This window comes from Eretmochelys imbricata, chromosome 2 (genome assembly GCF_965152235.1).
Source record: "Eretmochelys imbricata isolate rEreImb1 chromosome 2, rEreImb1.hap1, whole genome shotgun sequence".
Taxonomy (NCBI): domain Eukaryota; kingdom Metazoa; phylum Chordata; order Testudines; family Cheloniidae; genus Eretmochelys; species Eretmochelys imbricata.
In genome coordinates this window covers 11,994,041-12,014,525 of record NC_135573.1, presented here as the reverse complement: position 1 = coordinate 12,014,525, position 20,485 = coordinate 11,994,041, and the positions used below count along the sequence as shown (strand labels likewise).

Here is a 20,485-nt window from a genome sequence, read left to right as displayed (position 1 = left end):
AAACTATACAGTCAGCATTTATCATCAGTCAGCATTTATCATCAGTTACTACACAGCGATATAGCTTACCATAGCAGACTTATTTTCTGTTCCAGGTATAAGGAGAAAGTGCAAAATCTAGATACCACTGCGGGGTATCGTTGGCAAGTATTGACAGGGTAGTAGTCCCCACTCCAAAGACACAGTATGTGGGGATGCACGGATGGTTACAAAGGATTTTAGGATGTTTGCTACCTTCTAATGGGTGTGACCAAGAATGAAGTCTGTTTACACACTTACACACCTGGGGCCTGAATTTGCAAGATTCTGAGCAGCATCTGAAAGATGAGGAGTGTCCTCACATCTCATTGATATTATCAGGGATCAGCACACTCACTACCTGGCAGGATCAGACCCCAGTGCCATAAAAAAAAACAAAACAAATTGTCTAGAACATAGTCCAAAAGATGTACTTTGTAGTCTATCAAAGGGGAGAAAATTCCAAAGGTGAAGGCAGCAGACAGAGCTGTGGGCACAAAGGGGCATAATTGCACATGATTCAAATAAATCTCAATTGAAAAGTATAGTATACACTTAAATAGTCAAAATACTACAAACAAGAAGTTTTAAAAGGAATGTGGATCTCTTGAAAATTGGATTTTAAAATACTTTTGTATCTTTCTGTTTATTAAGATGTCTGACAACAGCATAGACTCGCTAATCAGAATGCTTAATCATTTGCTTCAATTTTCTAAAACTTAATAAAGAAGGAAAATAATGGTATTTATTGAAAAAAATGTTTTTGGTTTTTGTATCTTATCCGGACTCAACATGCGAGCTGGGGAAATATGAGGTCAGAAGGGCTTCACTCTCCCAGTGGAAATTTCACTTGTGGTCTATTGGTGTTAAATGATAATCTGTACGGTAGCTAAATAGTTAGCGAGACATGTTGTGCAACAGAAATGCACACATCCCAAAAGACACTGTGTTCAGTGTGTAATGACAGAGCTCTGGTGTCACGCAGCGCCAATGTGTCAAAACCACACAGATAATTTCAGGAGCAGCAGAAACTGATATTAACCACTTCGAGAACAGTAAGGGCATTCACCCCACAGCTCAATGCTCATCCTAGCAGCTGGCAGTGGGCGTGTCCTGGTCTTGTCACAAGTGAGTGAGGTCTGCTTAGTACTTACAGGAGGTCCAGCTACTCCAACCCCTGGTGCACCTCTGTCTCCTGGCTGGCCAGGAAGACCAGGAACTCCCCTATCTCCCTGAAACAGCAAGAGATGAAAGGGTTACAGGCCAGCAAGATTCTATATGTTTGAGAAAGGTGACCAATGTCTAACACTAATTTACAGCTCAGAAAATATCACCAATATTTCCTGCACATCCTACACGGAACCTCCACAGTAATTATTAATACATTGCATGGGAGCTGTCTCAATCTATGATAGCATAGGGACATGGAACAGTCATTGATTCATTATACTGGGAAAAATCCACTGACAACTTGTCATATCCTGAAACTACTTTTCCTCTTTACAAAGTTGTCAGCCCAGTTTTCTGAGCATATGCATGGTTCAGCTCCATGCCACACCACACAACAGAGTGGGAGCACAGGGCCCATAATTATTTTGGTTTCCCCAGTATGTGGGTCAGCTAGCATACAGCATCCAATTTCCATCAAGATCCTTCGTTTGCTAACTCGGTTGACTTGATAGACAGAGACCAGGTGAGAACCTCACATCTTTGTTGGGACAATAGGGTGTATAATACTGCTGCTTTTGAGTGGTTTTATACTAGGAACTCCAATTACCTGTAGGATAACATGTATTCTGTGAGGCACAGGAAAACATCATACTTGTGAGCAACCACCTACTTTCCTATAGTAGATTGCACATACAGTCAACTATAGGGTATTTATGCAGAAGATCATAGACGTTAGAGTTGGAAAAGAACTCTGAGTCAAAGATTAAACTTGCCCATTCCATTATCGCTGCAGGGCTGTTCCCTATGGTACATTGTTAAGTGCTTTTTCCAGTGCAGTTTTAGATGACTCAGAGATAGACTTTCAACCCTATCCTTTTAGAGACTATTCCACAATCTAAAAGACCTCATTGTTAAAAATTAAATTGTCAATAATATATACTGGAAAAAGTCTGGACAGTTGTTTGACAATGTTTTAATGAACATTGATTGGGAAGGGAGGGTTAAGAAAGAAGCAGAAAATATCCTGCTCTGGTGCTTGGTATGCAATCACATTGCTCAGTTTTACATGTTGCAGTGAGGAAGACGTTATAACAGACTTCACTGCAGATGGGAACTATAGCCTCATGCCAGAGGTACTTTGTTCAAGAACACAGCTTTGCTGCAAAAAAGATGCGTGCCGTTTTTCCCTGCACAGTAAGTTTCCTAACATCTTTATTTTATATCGAATAATAGGTTTAATTTCATTTGGTGGTTTTAATATGTTTCTTTCTCCCTTGTTTTTGTAATAATAGTTCTCTTTGCATTACTGCTTGTACATTCTGAACTGTAAAAGAAAAAAAACGGAAAAGAGAATATAATTTAGCCATGTCAGTGAAGAATGTAGCAGAACAGAATCAGCATGAGGCAGAGATAGGTAGATTTATCCAGGAATATAAGACATGGCTGGATCAATTCTTTATACAGCTATATTCCTGCTTAAAATAGTTTCCTATTCTTAAATCTATTTCATTATTAAAGGAAGATCCTGTTTCCTCCTTAGCTCTTGATCATGACTTGATCAATCCAAATAGAGAATCTCTGAAGAATCTGTCCTAGGCTCTAAACATGACCCAGCTCATCCCAGAAGAATATTGTTAATTTCTTGTAGACCTGCAGCAAAACCGGATGTGTTTAGTAAAGGTGGTGTGGTAATTCTGAAATTTAATATTTAGTCTCAAGACCATATTTTCAAAAACAGCGCAACAGGTGAAAACCACAAAATGCTAATTTGGCTACATAACTGCAGTTTGTTTCAGGGACAATAGATTTTGTTCTCTTTCCATGTCCACCTCTTTGAAAATGTCTGTGGAGAATGGGGGAGACATCTGTATTATTTTTATGATCATATGTACCTCAGCTTGATATTATTTGCATTCTGTCTGACCACAAAGCTGTAGAATTAAAAAGGGCTAATAGGAAGAGCAAGACATAAAAAACAGTGAGCAGGGATAAGAGAGTTCTGGGTAAACAACTTCAAGGGGACAATGGTTGGGTCATTAACCGGGGAGATGGTCTTCCCAGATGCCAGCCTAAATGACACAACTGCTTTGCCAAAGACAGAGCCTAGAGATCAAAAGGAGCATAAACAGTTTAAAACTTTTTTCTTGAGGGAGAGGGGAAGTGGGAGTTGCCAGCAGCTGCTACTCTGGTAAGATGCTCACAGACAGACACTGAGACAACCGAAGAATGCAAGGTAGTCTGTCTCTCCCACCCAGAGACCGAAGTACCTGGGCTAAGTGGAACTTGAAAGGATAACGTTTAGGCAAGACCAGATGTAGACAAACTTCTGTTGTTTTAACTCTTTTCTCTGCTTACCATTTACCTTTGGGTGAATAAATAATGTTCATTCTGAAGCTGTTTTCAGTCACTTTAATCAGCCTCTGTTCAGAGGCTGCCAGAGGGAAGTTTCCTGGGCGAATACAGCTGGGCCCATTGTGTTAACATAGTTGGGAAACGGCAGGGAGTGGGTGAGAGCTGTAACCCAAGGATCCACCCCAAGAGCAGCTGAACAGCAGAGAGGTGGTGAAGGAAACAATACCTGTCATCTGAGGGGTACACCCCAGGTACTGCAAAGGGATCTAAAGTGCAGATCACCCTGTAAGTGCAATGACTCTCTGATTGTATGGATTTCAGGTTGCCAGGGAAGTTGGTGTGAGTTTTGTCTCAGTAAGCATGGCTGGATTTGGCCCACAATCTTAGTTATAGCTTTATATAGAGAGATATAAAATGATGTATGTGGAAAGTGAACAAGTTATTTCATATCCTAATATTTGCATGTATACAGAGAGGCATTACACAGAAAATAAATAAAGTTTCTGTTGCAAACTTTTTCCATTAAAAATCAGGAAAAGATTTTTAGTAAATGTCTCATCAAAAATATTTTCCAGTGAAAAATGGACCATATTTTCAATTACATTTTCCACTAGCTCCAGTAACAATGTGCAAACTTGTCCTGGTTTTTGAGAAGTAGTCCTCAATGGGACAGAGGTAAATGCTTACCTTGTGTCCGAAGGGTCCTGGTAAGCCTGGGAGGCCTCTTTCACCCTAAAGAGCCATAACCAAAAGAGAAAAATAGTCAATCCTTGCCAAGCAGAAGCTTGACCTTTGCAAAATAAACAAAAAATGATTTTTACATCTAACTAGTATTTCTAGTGGCTGTGGGTGGGATCCACGAAGGAACTTAGCAGTTGCAACACTGAGCGTCTAACTTTTAGGCATCTAGAAAATCACAGGAACAAAGCCTGATCCTCAAAGCCTGAGTTAGGAGCCTAGGCTCCACATACAATGAATGGGGAAAGATAGACACCTAAGAATGCGATCCACAAAAGCCAGCACACTAGGTGGGGAGCTGCCTAATGGGAGATTCCAACCAGAGGGGTGTGTGCTAAGCTCCGCCCCACTCTCAGAGATAGGTACCTATACCCAGGCTTCTGGGATGTGTCCATCTCTGCTTAGCGATCCACAAATGGCAATCCACCATTAGGAGTCAGGTGGGTTCGGCACCAAAGGTGTATCTTGTGGGACCGAGCTAGGTGCCTGGTGCCTGCCTCACTGCACTGAAAATGGCAAGTGGTAGAGGAGCCCCCCTTATAACTTCTAGCCTAGCAGTTAGAGCACTCACCTGGAATATGGGAGACCCGGCTTCAATACCCTCTTCTGCTGGAGAGGGAGACAGGACTTGAACTGGGGGGTCTCTCACCGCTCAGGAGAGTGCTCTAACCACTGAGCTATGGGGTATTCAGTTGTGGGGCTCACTCAATCTCTCCTGTTGAAGCTGTTCCCCTGTGGATAGCTACTGAAATAGTAATTAGGCCAGAGAGAGAGAAAGAGAGAGAGCGACTGCCCCCCCCCGCCCCCCTCCCCCCCGTGAGGTTGGCGCGTGGGCAGATATGGACAGAATACATGATGGCGCAGCGTTGGAAGGAAGCAAGCTTGCTGTAGGTGCTGATGTTGGCAGCCACATCCACTCAAATGGTGGCCTGCTGCCAGTGGATAATAATATAATGCTGCACTGCAATATTATGCAGTTATATTTCATACACTGCTTCTGCTGATTCTAGTTGGGTGCACAGTGTGGCAAGAGGACTTACCCGTTCTCCATCTTTACCCTTCCCTGGTAAGCCAGGTATTCCAGCAGGGCCAGCCTCACCCGAGGGCCCAGGTAGACCTGGTTTTCCTTCCTTTCCTGGGTCACCCTGTAGAAGATATTATGATGATGCATCTGAATTGAGAGCAAAGGCCCATTTCTGGACCAGATATCCCATAAGGATAAAAATGTGCAGGGCTTTTGTCTTTAATTTTACAGGCAGAACATTCCTCAGGGTCATAAGAAGCCCTGTTTTATTATACTATAAGAATGTGATGATGTATCTTGGCCTTTATCTCAAATGCTCTCCTTTAAAAGAAAACTTTAGCCCTAAATGGTTTGGGGCTTGGCTATGTTAAAGACTCCTCCAATCTGTGTAATATTGATGCCGTTACACTCAGCAGAAGAGCTTGAGTTACTAGCCCTCTGCTTTAACAGGTGGGGAGAAAGGAAGGGTGGCAGGGTGTTCCTTGTGAGGGGTCTTCAATTCTAGAACACTCTTTCCTCCCTCTTCCATCAGTGAGGGGTTCTTAATTCTAGAACACCTTTTTCTTCGCTATTCCATCGTGACTCCACCCTGCTAACTTTGGAAACATACTAGAAGGCACATTTAATTCAGGGAACATTTGGGTTTTAAGTAGATCGAGGCATCTGGTGAACACTGGGCACATGGATTGTGATTTGGTGGGAGGGGTTGATATAGTGGGACTTGTCTATATTTTGCATTGTTATCCTTCTATTGTGTGCAGTTAAGGTAGATGTTACTTTTAATTATTTCTGTTATGGAGCCTCAATCCAGGATCAGGGCTCCATTGTGTTAGGCTTGGTACAGGCAAGTGATAAAGGAGACAGTCCCGGCCCCAGAGAGTTTACAGTCCAGGTGTCAGGCAGGACATAACAGTCAGATGAGACAGACAAATGGAGGTGAGGGTGGGCTGGGAGGATAAGGGAACTATACAATTAAAACAGCTTGGTATGAAAGCAGAAGCCTCAGCTTGCCTAACCGGCGCCAGAAGGTTTTGCTTACAGCTGGGGATTTACAGATTTAAACATACTTACCAAGAGAGAAACAAACAGAATAGAATCCCCCACAATCATGGCACAATCACCAGGCGGATGTGTTTTCAAGCCAATGACATCACTGTATCTAACAGAAAAGCTAAGATGGCCTTTTCACTTCAAGAGCTCCTGTCCTGTTAGTACTCCTAGGTAGTTTATACAGGGAGAACCAAATGCAATTCTATGGCCTGTGTTACATACTAGATGAGCTAATCATCCTGTCTGGCTTTAAAATCTATTAATCTTGGTCACAGTTCAGAGTGCTGAAAGTTCAGATACACATTTATCGGACAGACATGAAAGAACTGCTGTACCTTTTCACCCTTTTCTCCATCCTTTCCGGGCTGGCCAGCGTCTCCAGGGACACCCTTTGGAGAAAAAGAACGCTACTGTTTAAAACCGTTATTTCAGGTGGTATTTGATTCTAAAGGAAATGCAGTTTTATACATCTTGGTTTATGTCACTCCCCTTTCCCAGTACAGACAACCTGTAATCCTGAGAACAATGAACTAGAAGAGATCTGTATCAGCTGCCTGAAATGGTTATTTTCAATGTAAGAATGAACTGCAAAGCTAAAGTGAAAATTGAGTTAGTCCCAGTTTTGTTCGCCACTCCTCCCGCAACCAAAATACATTTTCCTCCCTCTGTAAAATCCTCCTGGCACTTCCTGGTTTGCTGAAAATAACTCAGAAAGCATAACTGTAGAGAGCAGAGATACTAGAAAGCCTCATTACAACCAAAAGTCTCATCAGGTTTATTTTTGTCTGATGCTCCCCGTAGTCAGTATAATGGGGCAATTCAACACACTCCTGGGATTAACTCAATGTTAATTTTACCCTTGCATTTCAGTTTTCCTTCCCTTTAAATTATAGGCAGATAGGATGATACCAAACTTCTTTGATTCTTTATAGTTTAGACCCATAGGTGATTAACCTCCAAACCAAACAACATAACTTTCCTTTCTCCTAAGATGAACCAAGGACAAGGCTTGTGAGTTGGGTCTTTCAAGACAGATGCATTCAGAAGGTTGTGGAATGAACTAAACCCCACCAGTAAGGCCAGGGAAGGTCTCTGTTTGAGTTCATCACTGAGCAGTGTAATTATTTGGAGTTATTCCAGCATCATATAGCTCATTCTGTTGGCTTGTATCTGTTGTTCTGATTGCAAGTTAGACGACAGTATCAACACGAATATTATTTTTCCCACTTCAGCTTCCTTTAGACAAGCTCCTGAATATGTAAAGTATCTTCATTATGTTAATAGACCCCAATTTAATTAGAAATGGCAGAGATAACTAGTAGGCAGTAACCTGGATTGTCTATTAGCACCTATCACATCACACTGCTCTCCTATTGCTCTCATTTGCACAGCTAATGCCCCGTGCATGTTGCACTTAAAAGTTCAAACCCTTATTCAATTCACAAAGGTGTAAAACTGGAGTAATACGAGATACTCCAACGGAATTATTCCAGATTTACATTGGTGGAAGTGAGAGCAGAATCTAGCCAAAGACTTATATGCAAACATGAAAGACTCAATCGTGCAAACCTAACTTCAATGTCCCTACTTGTTTGAGTAAAGGTTGCACATTGGACCAGAAGTGATTACATGGTATTCTAGTGAAAATGGGATCTAAGTGTTTCAATCCTTAAATCTTTGAACTGATCCTAGTTTCAACAACAAAGGGAAAGAAATTTTTTTCTCTTGGGAGAGCTGGTGGCAAACCCAACATTGGGCAGTTCAGTGAGGACACAAATCAGAGTTTGGTGCATCCTTGTTGGTACAGTGCTGGTGAGTGTGAGGCAAACCCGCAGCCAAACTAGAGCTGCTCACTCTGCTCCCTTCCAACAGCAGCTGGGGTCCCGTTGGCATATGCCAATGACGTGCTCCTTGTGGTCCAGGACCTGGGTGACCTAGTGTGGGTGGAGGCCTGCCAAGCCATTTATTCAGCGGCCTCCTCCACCTGGGTCAACTGAATCAAGAGCTCTGTCCTGGTAGTCGGGGACAGGTGGCAGGAGAGCTCCCTTCCTCCTGTGCTCCAGCCTATCCGAGGGAGAACGGGCCAGCTACTCTATCTGGGTGTCTAACATTTTGCCACTGATCCCTCCCCACTGGAGAATTAGCATGATGGGTAGCTGAGGAATGGACAGGACTGCTCCAGTGCCTTTCCCTGTGCGGGAGGGAACTGGTGCTTAACCAGCTGGTCCTGTCCATGCTCTGGCACTGGCTCCACATCCTGAGCCTGCCCCTGGGTACCCTGACCTGCCTCCAGAAGAAAATTTTGGCGTTCTTCTGTCCAGGGCTGCACTGGGTCTCTGTGGGAGTCCCGAACCTCCCCCTGGAGGAGGCTCGGCAGGTCCTGCTCTGTCTCTGCAGTCAGGTCCATGACTTCCACCTCCAGGCCCTGCAGAGACTCCTCTATGGTGCTGGTAGTCTGGCATGGAGTGAGCTGATGCACACCTTCCTCTGCCACCTCTGAGGGCTCCGATATGACTGGCAGCTCTTCTACCTCCATCTGAGGAGTCTCCTGTGAGACTGTTCCGAGCTGCCAGTTTTTTACCAGGGCCGGGAAGCTAGTCTCGGCAACCAGGTCTGCAGTGGTGGCTGAGGCGGGGGACCTCCTCGTGGAGCCCCTGCTACACAACCTCCATCTTGGTGTGTGGGTGGTGGAGTCTCCCTCAGTGCAGCAGAGGTTGGTCCTGGCTGGTACCACCAGGATCAGAGACCTCCTGGACTACGAATAGACACACTGGGTGGATCCCCAGTGCTCTACTGGCACATGGGGTTCTCCACCCCTCACATCCCCTGGCGTATAGTGAGGGCAGCCTTAGCACCTGCCTCTCTCACTTTCTTTGAGAGGGTCCAGAAGGTGAGGGCAGCCTTAGCACCTGCCTCTCTCACTTTCTTTGAACAGGTCCTTTGGGAGGCTGCTTCCCACCCACGCATCACCCCTGGCCCTCTGGACCTTGCCATCAGGCCCCTGCCCGGTGAGCCTCCTCAGCCAGCCCCTACACACCACCGGAACAGGCTGCACGACATGAAAGCTGGTTCGCCTACGGACTGTGCCTAGAAAACAGCTCCATGCGCTTGTGCTCCACACCCTTCATTTCCTCATGCTTGTGTCCTGCTCTGACACCAAGTGGTGGGACCTCCTACCACCCGTGGTGGGCGAGGAACCCCGGTGGGCCAGTCCGTATTCCACCCTAGTCCCATGGCCCACCTGGGATATTAGTTGGTGGCTTCTTCACAGAATTGAGAGCATGGGCATGTACTTGGTGTGGTTCACCACCTCCCCCGACACATGCCCCTTCTGCAGCGAGAGGGAGACCCTGGCACACATCTACATTGAATGCACCAGGTTGTAGCCCCTCTTCTGGCTCCTCAAAAACCTTCTCCCTAAGTTCTGGCTGCACTTTTCCCCACACATCCTGATCTATGCACACCCCATCTGTGCCCCAGGAAGTCACAAGACCTTCTTGTCCACCTCCTCCTGGCACTGGCCAAAGTGGCCATCCTCCATACCAGGAGGGGGAAACTCGATGCTCTACAACTGTGGGGCCTATTTCTGATCCTCCCTTAAGCCATGTCTCCAGGTAGAGTTCCTCTGGACCATGTCCACTGGCTCCCTGGATGCCTTCAAGGAGCAGTGGGCACTGTCCAGGGTTCTTTGCTTGGTGTCCCCCTCTGGATCCCTGCTTTTCAACCTGTGACTCTCACTTCCATCCCTGTTTTTACATTTTTACAGTACTGACTTTGCTCGTCCCTGGACTCTGACTACCCAGCTTGAACCCCCGGCATGCACCTGGACTGTGGCTACAGTTCTGATTCAGGCTTGACTAGGGACTCTGATCTGGGTTCTGATCCTGGCCTGTCCCTGGCTCAGTTCCAGCTGTACCCTTGGCCCAGTCCCAACCTGACATCCAGCTTTGACCTCTGCTCCAACCACTAGGCCTGACCAGGAAGCAGCGGTTGACAATGAGATTGTCCTGTTGAATATACCACTCCCAAGATGTCCATGTCTACTGAGTCTCTCAAAGAGAGTAACAGGCTGTAATGAAATCACCTGTAACAAACAACAGCAGTAGACCCTGGGAAATGGAAACCAAAGAAAGCGAGTAAGAGAAATGTGGCAGGGCAGAGACGGGGAATAAATCTATTGATGAATACATACCACGTTTCCTGGCAAGCCTTGTAGACCTGGGGGCCCAACAGGTCCAGGAGCACCCTGTTTGAAGAAAACAAAATTTTAAAAATATCGTTTCTTATTTATATTACCGTAGGAGCTAGAAGTTTTAAATGAGATCGGAGTTCACATTTTGCTAGGTGCTGTAGAAGCATATAGTAAAAGAGAACACTTGCCTCAAAGATCTTACAATCTGAATAAGGATTCAACAGTACAAAACAGATTAAGACATCCCTTGGGAATTTCAAAATTGTCTGTCACCATGATAAATCCTAAATCCAGATCAGATGCTCCATCAGCTTGGAAAAAAATATAGCACTGAGAATAAAATATATATTATCAGATCAGATTAAATGATGTTGATTTATCACAAAAATATAGGATCCAGGACAACAAAATAGTCTTCTCAGACTTTTCTACCCTTTCCCTGCCTTTTTGTATATTAAGTGAGCTTGTGAATATTCTGAACTGGTAGGGCAAGAACACGAAGGCTTCTATTCACAAGGAACAGTCAGATGCACTTCTAACTTTCTTACATTCATTTGTCAATTAATGACCCAATCCTGCAACCAGTTACAGGGCCTGATCCACAGGCTAAGGAAGTCAATGGGAAGACTCACATTGCCTTCAGTGGGCTTTGGGTCAGGCTCTTAATGATACAACCTCCTTTGAGATCTATGGATGAAAAATGCTGTAAAAGGGCTAGGTATTATACAACATTGCGACTGGGTATTAGGCAGCATTATTATTACTATTACTGAGGCTATGTCTACACTTATAGTGATGTCGAGTACCCCACCCCCCAGCGTGGGTACAAACAGCAGTGCAGATGAGGTACTTGTCAGTAAAGTAAAGAGACACCAGAACTTAAGGGCATGTACCCTCCACAGCGCTCTACACACCCATGCAGTGCCTTCCCCATCTACACTTCTGTTTTTAGCGGTGTGTTGTCTCACAGCTCGAGCCCTTTCCTGCCGCGGGGAAAGGCTCTAGCAGGGGGAGGCAGTGGGGAGAGACTCAGGCCGTTCCTCACTGCTTGAGCTTTTCCCCACCGCAGGGAAAGTCTCCAGCTGTGGGGAAAAGCTCTGGCACAGGGAGGCAACTGGGAAAGACTCCAGCAGATCTTCGCTGCCTCCCCACTGCCAGAGCCTTTCACCGCTGTGAGCAGCTACATGCCGTCGTGTGGACGCAGCTTGCTTTCCACTGCGGCATCTAGCTACACCTCCCCTATACACTACCACGAGCGTAAAAAAGGCCTAGGAGTAGCCTGATGGACTTCAACGGAAGAGAAGTCATGGTAGCAACAGGCCATAACTGGGTTGACAGGACAGTGATTCTCAATGCAAGGACATTTTCTCATATCTGGCCTTCACCAGATCTAAGGCTCCCCCAAACCATTCGTCTAATTCCTTGCACTCTATTCAGCACTTCCTCTCCTACTGACCTGTGCTTGAGAAAGGAGTAAGAAATTGCCCATTTGGGGGTAAGTTGGGATCTGAGTCATTTCTATTCTCTAGTATGCAGAAGCCAGATCAGATCAGCCTCATAGAACATCCCCCCCCCCCCACACACACAAGTGGGTGGGGTGGGTTTCTGGTAATGAGTCTTCTTTATTAAAACAATCCTGAATTGATCAGGCAGGAGGAGGAGTGTAAAGGTAACCAAGAACAACAATGAGTGGTGGCTCTTGATGAGATATGAGCTGTCAGCGCCAGATGTTAGCCTGTGCCTGAATGCCATCCCAGTGCATTAATGAGCACAACCAGTGCCTTGCCTGGAAAGGAGGGGGTTTCATCTAAGAATCAGACATCACGAACCCAAGATGGGCAGTCTGGAACCGCATCCATTGAACTGATCGGAGCAGCAATCCGTTGGGTGCAGCTGAATGGTTTTGAATTTCTGTTCACCCAGAGCAGCAGCTCTTGTCCTAGCTGCAGATCAGAGCGTACGCTGCACAGGATCTGCCTGAGATTATTAGTCTGTCAAGCAGCTACTTCTGAAGCCCTTCAGGCGTGTTCCCATTGCGAGATCTGCCCTAAGTGAAGCAATTACTCACAGTCTCTCCACGGGCTCCTGGCTCTCCTCTGGCTCCTTCCTGTCCCTTCGCACCCTGGCCAGAAAGAAAAGGGACTTACTTAAATGGAGGCTGCTATTCAGCACTAGATGATGGTACTTGTGGGTATTCTCAGAGAGGGTGAAATTTATGCCCACATATAGGGCCATCCCCAGCATATGCACCACCTACATCCTAACTAAGCTGTAATGGTCCCTCTCCACAGGGGGAATTTCACCCCTGACTTGCAGGGTGTAACTATATGAACAATAATAGTGCACTAAGGATGAATACCTGTGCAAAGGGCCTTCATTGGCCCCATGAGCCATAAAAGTCTACTTTGATGGTTTACATGGGACTTGCATTGTCCCATGGTGGACTTTCATCAGCAGAGAATTCAGTGGTATTATAGCTCCTGTTTTCTTGGCATTGCTGAGCCTGCCACTGCCCTCAACCCCTTTCTTCTTCTTCCTCCTTTTTTTTGTTAAGTTCATGGCAACGTTTAAGACAGTCCAACACTGGCAGTCTGAACGACAGCCATTTTCTATCCGCAGGACAGGCATAGCACAAGCACTGTGATCTTCTCTCATGCTGCCCTGCAAACATACTTCAGTCCTAAGCTGGAGGGACCCTGTCTGGGGGAGAGAGGGGTACCTCTGTGCCCATTCACTCTTTGCCCTTTCTGATGAGATGGTCAACAGGAGCGATGGTCAGAGTTCACTTGCAATAGTGTTTTTTGCCGTCCGGACAATTTTTCAGTGGCAATTGGACTAAAACTATGTACCCATTTCACGTAAACCAAGGAGAATTCAGAAATTGTCTTGAATCTGAACACTGCCCTGGAATCCCTTGCTAATGCACTGTAATCACAATCCCTGATTTGTTAGCCCAGTAGGGCAGCAGAAACACAGTACCCTCAGCTCTTGGCAGACATGCCTTGGCAGAGCTGTCTTAGAGCTCCTGCTTGCAGAACAGTGTAGAGATAGCATGTCACACTTAGGGTTCAACTCTCTCCTCCTTTGCACTGGGGTTAATCACAGATACCTAATGCCACAGAGGTGAAAGGAGTTACAGCAATGTGAGAGGGGAATCAGACCATCAGCATCCAGGGGGAGGGAATGTGTGGAGTGATCTACATCCAGTCAGCATCCCTTACCTATCTGGTCATTCCAGGGAGGGTAGTCGATGTTGCTTACCTGTGGTCCTGGAGGTCCTGGCAGCCCCATTTCACCTGGGACACCATGCAGTCCCTGCAAAGGAAAGGGAGGTGGGAAACAACTCATTTATTCTCCTTGGCACATGTTGGTTTGGCTCATTTTTCCCACTCTGGGGAAGGGAAGGATTTTATATGTCCAGGGCCAGCAACAGCTCAGGTTCATTTCAGACATGATGGAGAAGATGCCCATTCCTCTTGGGCATACCCAATCACTGCTGCAGAAGAACAATGGGTCACAATAACAAAAACTTGCAGTTCCATAGACTAACTCTCTGTGTAATTTTGTAGGGCAAAATCATCCGAAAGAACTTTATTAAAATGAACTGTATATATATATATGTGTGTGTGTGTGTTTATATGTATATATAAACACGTCAGCAAAACCCTATCTAAAACTCCTCACCAGTCCTCTGCTTATCACCAGGTCACTACTACTACAACATTAGGGGCCCCTCCCAAAGGGACTATGACACCCACCCATGTTCTATTAGCTGGTGGGCAGGGATAGGCTCAAAGCCATTTCTGAAGGAATACTGTCGTGCACTTACGGGTTCCCCGCTGTTTCCTCGATCTCCTTTCTCTCCCTTTGCCCCAGTTTCTCCCTGTCGCAAAGCAATAGAGGATAAAGAGTGAACAATAAATTAAAGTTATCTCGTCGGCTCAGCTGAAAAAAGTCAGACAGCTTTGTTCTTTGACAGAGGCATTCAACCACTTTCCATACAGAGAGCTGATGTTAAGGATCTCTTATTCCGCACAGAAAGCTGAATGGATTTTTCATATGAAGTGACTATGAGCTAAATTGAAGTTAGAACCCACCCTTTTACCTGAAAGCAGAAAAGAGGACATCCCATTAGGGTTATCAGAATATGGCCATGGACTCCAACTTTATAAAGGGCCAGATTCTGTGGCCACTGAGATTAAGACCCTCCAGTGAATGAAATACGCTTTGGAACAAGGCCAAATGAATAAGAGAAAGAATCTTCTTCAACTAAACTGCTACCATTGCCACTCATGCTTGGTATCTAGAGCTAGAGGACTCATGTTGAATATATGAACAATCACATTCCTTCCATCCCAGAAGAGAGATTTTTTTTGGGGGGTGGGGGTGTTGTTAGTGGCTATAGCTCAGTATATTAGCTGTGAAAAAGCGCTTGTCTTCTAAGCCTATCCCAAATATATTTTCAACTAAAAAGATGGTTACTCTCCCTCATAGATAATGTTTACATATAATCTGCCATCATAAAATAATATTACAACTTGGTAAATTTAGGGGAAAGAATATTCTCTCTGGTGTACATTTATTGTCCAGATAGTCTGAACTTAAACATCAACAGTAACGGTTGATCAATGATCTACTCCATCTGCCTGGAAGATGATAAGACTAATGTCATTATTCCTATCCCATCTCTAAAAGATGGGTGTACATGGGCTAGCCTTGGATATCACCAGTGAGGTGGATTCCACAGCCACTCTTGGTCGTGTGTCCCATTAACTTCTTGTGTTCAGAGAGTTTCCCCTCCCTGCTGCAACATCAGCACATTATTTTGTATGCTGGTGTTACCGACCACTGGGATTAATTTACTGCTGTCCTTCCTCTTTATAACATCCCCGCATGTTCATGCTGATGGAATACCATGCAGCAGGAATTCACCTTTACTTTGAATTCTGAAAAGCCAGTCAGTATGGATGCATTCATACTATTTGGATGCATTTAAGAGAATGGCATAGAGTTACTGGAGAAATGGCTGTCCTCTATAAGAACATAAGAGTGGCCCTTCTGGGTCAGATCAAGGGTCCAGCTACCCCAGTATCCTGTCTTCCGACAGTGGCCAGTGCCAGGTGCCCCAGAGGGAATGAACAGAACAGGTAATCATCAAGTGATCCATCCCCTGTCGCTTACTTCCAGCTTCTGGCAAACAGAGGCTAGGGACACCATCCCTGACCACCCTGGCTATCCTCCACGAATGTATCTAGTTCTTTTTTTTGACCTATCCTCCATGAATGTATCTAGTTGTTTTTTGAACTCTGTTATGGTCTTGGCCTTCACAACATCCTCTGGCAAGGAGTTCCACAGGTTGACTGTGCGTTGTGTGAAGAAATACTTCCTTTTATTTGTTTTAAATCTGCTGCCTATTAATTTCACTTGGTGACCCCTAGTTCTTGTGTTATGAGAAGTAGTAAACAATACTTCCTTATCTACCCTCTCTACACCAGTCATGATTGTGTAGACCTCAATCATATCTCCCCTTAGCCATCTCTATGGGTGTGATCCTGCTCCCACTGATGATTCTAATGGTGCAAGACCAGGCCATATATGAAATTCCAAATTTGTATGTGAACATATGTATTCAGGCAAGAGCATTCAAACTTTTTCTTTTGTTACATCATTGTATACAATCTTTCAGTCAAGGAGAAGAAGCATGTGACTTAGGTTTCCAATCAGACACCAGGTCTAGTCAAAACAAAAAGTTCATATAGTTCTTCATGGTTCACAAGATCTGCTTTCCAAATCATTTCTGCTAGCAACAGATTTGTAAAATTCAAAGGTTGCTTGCAAAGAATTTGCCAACCAAAAAAAAGTCTGAACTTGCAATAAATATTGTTTGCAATAAATAATTTAACTCAAGTTAACACAAATCCTATTCAAACAGTCTCTGTTGCCATCTAATGGCCTACAGAAAAACAACAGTGCAGCACAAACTGGTTTAATAAATTTACATCAACCAAATATTGCAGTTGTGCTTTGGGTGTACTAGTATAATTACATTTCAAACTAGTACACTTTTTGAAATCCTTGAGTGATGAAAATACCCAAAGTGTAGACACACTTTAACAAGATCAAACAGATGGATGCTCTTAATAACTGTAAATATAAACAGGTATTCCCATGGAAACCAAGGCTGCAAGAGGAAATAATCACTCAGTAGTCTAAAGAGGCAGCTCATTTAATAGTCTTTTTTCCTCCTTTTTGTTTCTGTGTTTACATTTCAGTTGAACGTTAGTGCCATACTGATCAGCCTCCAGGCTTGGGGCCAGATTTTTAAAGGTATTGGGAATTAGGCATCTATATACCCTTAAAAAATCTGTCCCTAAAATCATACAATAGCCAAAAAACAGGTAGAATACAAGCAGGGCAAATTACCCTGCCTCAGTCCTACAGGGTTCCTCCAAATTAGTTGAACACATGGCCAATCTGGTGAGACTGTCAGTGCTGCAAGATAGTGCTACATGTTACATGAACCCCTGTCCCTGGCAATTGATCTTAATCCACCCTCTCATTTCACACAGCTCAATGTACAGAAATGAGATGGTTATGACCAACAGCTGGACTGGATTGCAACTAGCGACTGGATTGCAACTAGCGACTGGATTGGAACTAGCAGCCCCTATTGCCAGCCCCCTGAGCAACTGCCTGTCACTGTTTTCTTTTACATTTTTTTAACTTCCGCCCCACTGAAAAAAGGGGGCAAGACACAGAGTGGGTCAGCTTGTGCCCCACAACTCTGTGAGTGTGCAAGAGGGTGGGGCAGACTGCAGGGAGGCCTGCTACCCTCCTGGTTTATGCAGGACATGATCAGAGTCACATCTCCAGCACCCCCAGAATGCAAGACATCTCAAAGAGAGAAAGAGGAGACCGGGCATTGATTGGGTGCACATTGCACCTTCTGTCAGGAATTCCCTCCAGAGCTGCTCCTCCATGAATGTAGTTCTGCACAGCTCCCAGACAGGGGGCTGGGTCCTAAAGGCATAACTCAGTCCATTATGGTTAGATACAGACCCAAAACCACTTGAACTAGTCATGGTATTTCACGATAACTGAGCAGCTTTTAGGTAAATGTATCTAACTAACAGGGAACAATGTATAAGTAAACAAAGGACTGCTGCTGCTGAGATCTACTATTCCCTGAACTGGTTCCTCATCACTGTGAGAGAGGCAGCAGGAAGTATCCTGAAGGATGCCTGGCAACTTCTAACTTCCTCCTGAAACTTATGCCTTTAGAGCACACACAGTGCCCCAGTGATGGCCGTCCTCTTGGCCAACACACCAGGGTTTGAACCAGGGACCTCCAGAGGTAAAAGCATGAGCTTAAGCTAAAGTTTTGTAGGTAAGGGCTGTAATATACAGGGAGACTTTGGCAAACCAGTAAAGTGCCTGAAACCACTATGGCTTATTGCTAAAAGCAGCCAAGTCAGCAGGCTGTAAATTAGCCAAGTCAGCAGGCTTAGCTTAATCAAGGCAGGAGGGGTGGGGGGGGGTCTTTGGGTGCCACAGAGAGGGCAGCTTGACCCCCGCACATCCTTCGTGATAAGAATTGTGTTGAAGTGACTGATACATGCATTTTAGAAGAGCAGGATGTGGCCCAGGAATGTCTATTGGGGGCCTCAAGGCTACAAACTCTGGAAAAACCCACACTGGTTAATCAATAATCAGAAGGAACCTTTTGCTGGACTATTGAAACTGCTTGTAACAAGTTTTCTTTAGTGACATGTCTAATGTATAAATAAGGGGGGAAAGTCTGAGATAGTTGGACTCTTTTTGGACTCTCTCTCTGGATACATCTTGCAGTCCCCACCACACTATTCAGAGGAAACATTAAGAACAGTCCCACTTCGTCACATCTCTTCCCCCTTCGAGATCGAACTGAGCGGGGTCACTTTAGCCGGTAACCTGGGGAAGTTCGAAGCCACCAACGTTCCCATGGATGCCCCAGCATCTCTCCCATTCCTTGGTAGGAGTTACACCAGGCCCTTCCAGTTTCACGCCCTCCCTTAGGTCAGGGGTGGTCGACAGCACTCGCAGGCCGCATGTGGGAAGGTTTATGCAGCCCATGCCCTTTGGCCACCCCAAGAATGTCTCCCCATTGACCATCACCTTCTGCTCCCACTGGAGGTCCGAGGGGCCTGGCCCCAGGAAACTCCACACAGACATATACGGAAGATTTGGCCACCGGAAGCTTGCCGCTGTGTCACTCAAGAGCCACACTCAGCTCTGGTAATTATCAAGGGTTGGGGGTGTTTTAGTAACCTTTTGTGGACGTGTGTAAGTGCTTGAGACTAAGTAAAGTTCAGCTTTAAGTGAAAGCACTCTTGTGTTGTCCTGTTTGTGCCAGCCATCTATCGGTCGGACGGCCGTGTCTCCCCTGATTTATTTCCTGACACCACCTTGCACAGAGTAAAAGTTACCAAGAGCTTTGGGTTGAAAGAGCCCTGGGTAACAGTAACAACTCACATGCCAATCCAGAAAGGAGGTTGTGTAGCACCAACTCACCACTGGGTTACACCCCTGTGCCAACACATAATGACTTTTCTAAGCCTTAGTCAGTGAACCTACAAAGTGAAGCTAACTCTACCTACTTCCCTCCCTCTCTCTGCTATGGATATCTGGAAACCTGGAATTATATTTGCAGATTTCTCTTATGGTAAATGCCATTGCTGTCATTTTATAGATCTGGAAACTAGACCCAGAAATCTCTGCCACTGACACACTGGAGCAAGTCACTTAAACTCTAAGCACTTAATTCTCTGCTGGATTGCAACTTATGCAGTTATCTACATCTGTGCAAAGTAGGGGTGACACAGGACCACAGCAGAATACTAAGACCTTGTGTAATCGGAGAGCACTCACCATCTTGCAGGGATGGTACAGAATGCAGCTGCATCCCAACTAAAGTTAGTCGGGATGCTGCTGTTGCTAGGACAACGCCTGCATTTTTATGGTGACTGGGCATAGTGCTGTTGTTGCCTGGAGCCAGACTCAAGTTTGGGTTGAACTCTTTTGTACAAAGTATTTAAATTACATGTAAAATTCCACGGTGTTTTTTTATCTATCAACGATAAATGGTGATAAATTAGAGGCTGTCTTTATTAGATACATTACTTACAGGAATTGGAGGGTGTGGGGTAAACAGGGCTGTCTGGAAAGAAAACCAAAAAAATGAAACAAAGTTAGTAGAAACACATTCGCAAAAGAAGCCACTCAAAGTGATTTTCCTAGAAGGTTAATCATTTGTGGACTTCATTCTCTCTGTCAGTACAGATTCCCTCCCTCTCAGTTGGCAGGTCCTTTCATCTAATACAGTGTTCTTTGGAAAGAAAAGATCCAAAACATGCCTGAACTTTGTTGGGGTATTTGAAATATGAATCCCAAGTTTTCACAGGAGCTCTATAGTAATAATGAGCGCAAGCAAAATCCCAGCTTCAAACAGCTTTGAAATCTGGATCTGAATTTTACACTTGATACCATCTCTAGTCTCATTAAACTTTTCCCTTTGGACCAAATTTGGGGCTAGTGTAAGCAAGGGCAACTTCCATTGAAACTGATAGGAGCTGTGCTTTTCTTGCGCAATGGTTGAGCGTGGTCCATTATCGTCCACCCTGGGATCTCTAAGGATGGCTACACTTCTCCTCCTTACAGATTCCCCAAAAGATGTCAGCACTCAGAAGAGCCTTCTTCATTCCTATGCACATGCTGATGCATTTGGGACCATTTCCCTCAGCTGTTGACCAGGACCAGGCCTTTGTGACTGAATTATCTCTCTGCGATGTATATGGGCTACCCCGACAGTCACTTGGAAGCTGCCATTGATACAGAACGAGGAAGCCTGCTTGCTTGCTTGGTTTCACCATAGGGAGTGCATCACACCAGGGTTCTGCAGCCTG

The 20,485-nt window shown here is 45.1% G+C and overlaps 1 protein-coding gene across 1 annotated transcript in view; it reads right to left on the bottom strand.

Moving 5' to 3' along the window:
- The window catches only part of COL22A1 (collagen type XXII alpha 1 chain), a 296,104-nt gene that overhangs the window by 44,821 nt on the left and 230,798 nt on the right, over positions 1-20,485 (bottom strand). The window contains exons 32-40 of the mRNA XM_077811037.1: positions 19,708-19,740; positions 14,374-14,427; positions 13,806-13,859; positions 12,613-12,666; positions 10,545-10,598; positions 6,688-6,741; positions 5,319-5,423; positions 4,228-4,272; positions 1,173-1,250 (exon numbers count right to left, since the gene is read on the bottom strand). Coding sequence (XP_077667163.1) covers positions 1,173-1,250; positions 4,228-4,272; positions 5,319-5,423; positions 6,688-6,741; positions 10,545-10,598; positions 12,613-12,666; positions 13,806-13,859; positions 14,374-14,427; positions 19,708-19,740 — 531 coding nt within the window. The remainder of the gene's footprint in view (positions 1-1,172; positions 1,251-4,227; positions 4,273-5,318; positions 5,424-6,687; positions 6,742-10,544; positions 10,599-12,612; positions 12,667-13,805; positions 13,860-14,373; positions 14,428-19,707; positions 19,741-20,485) is intronic.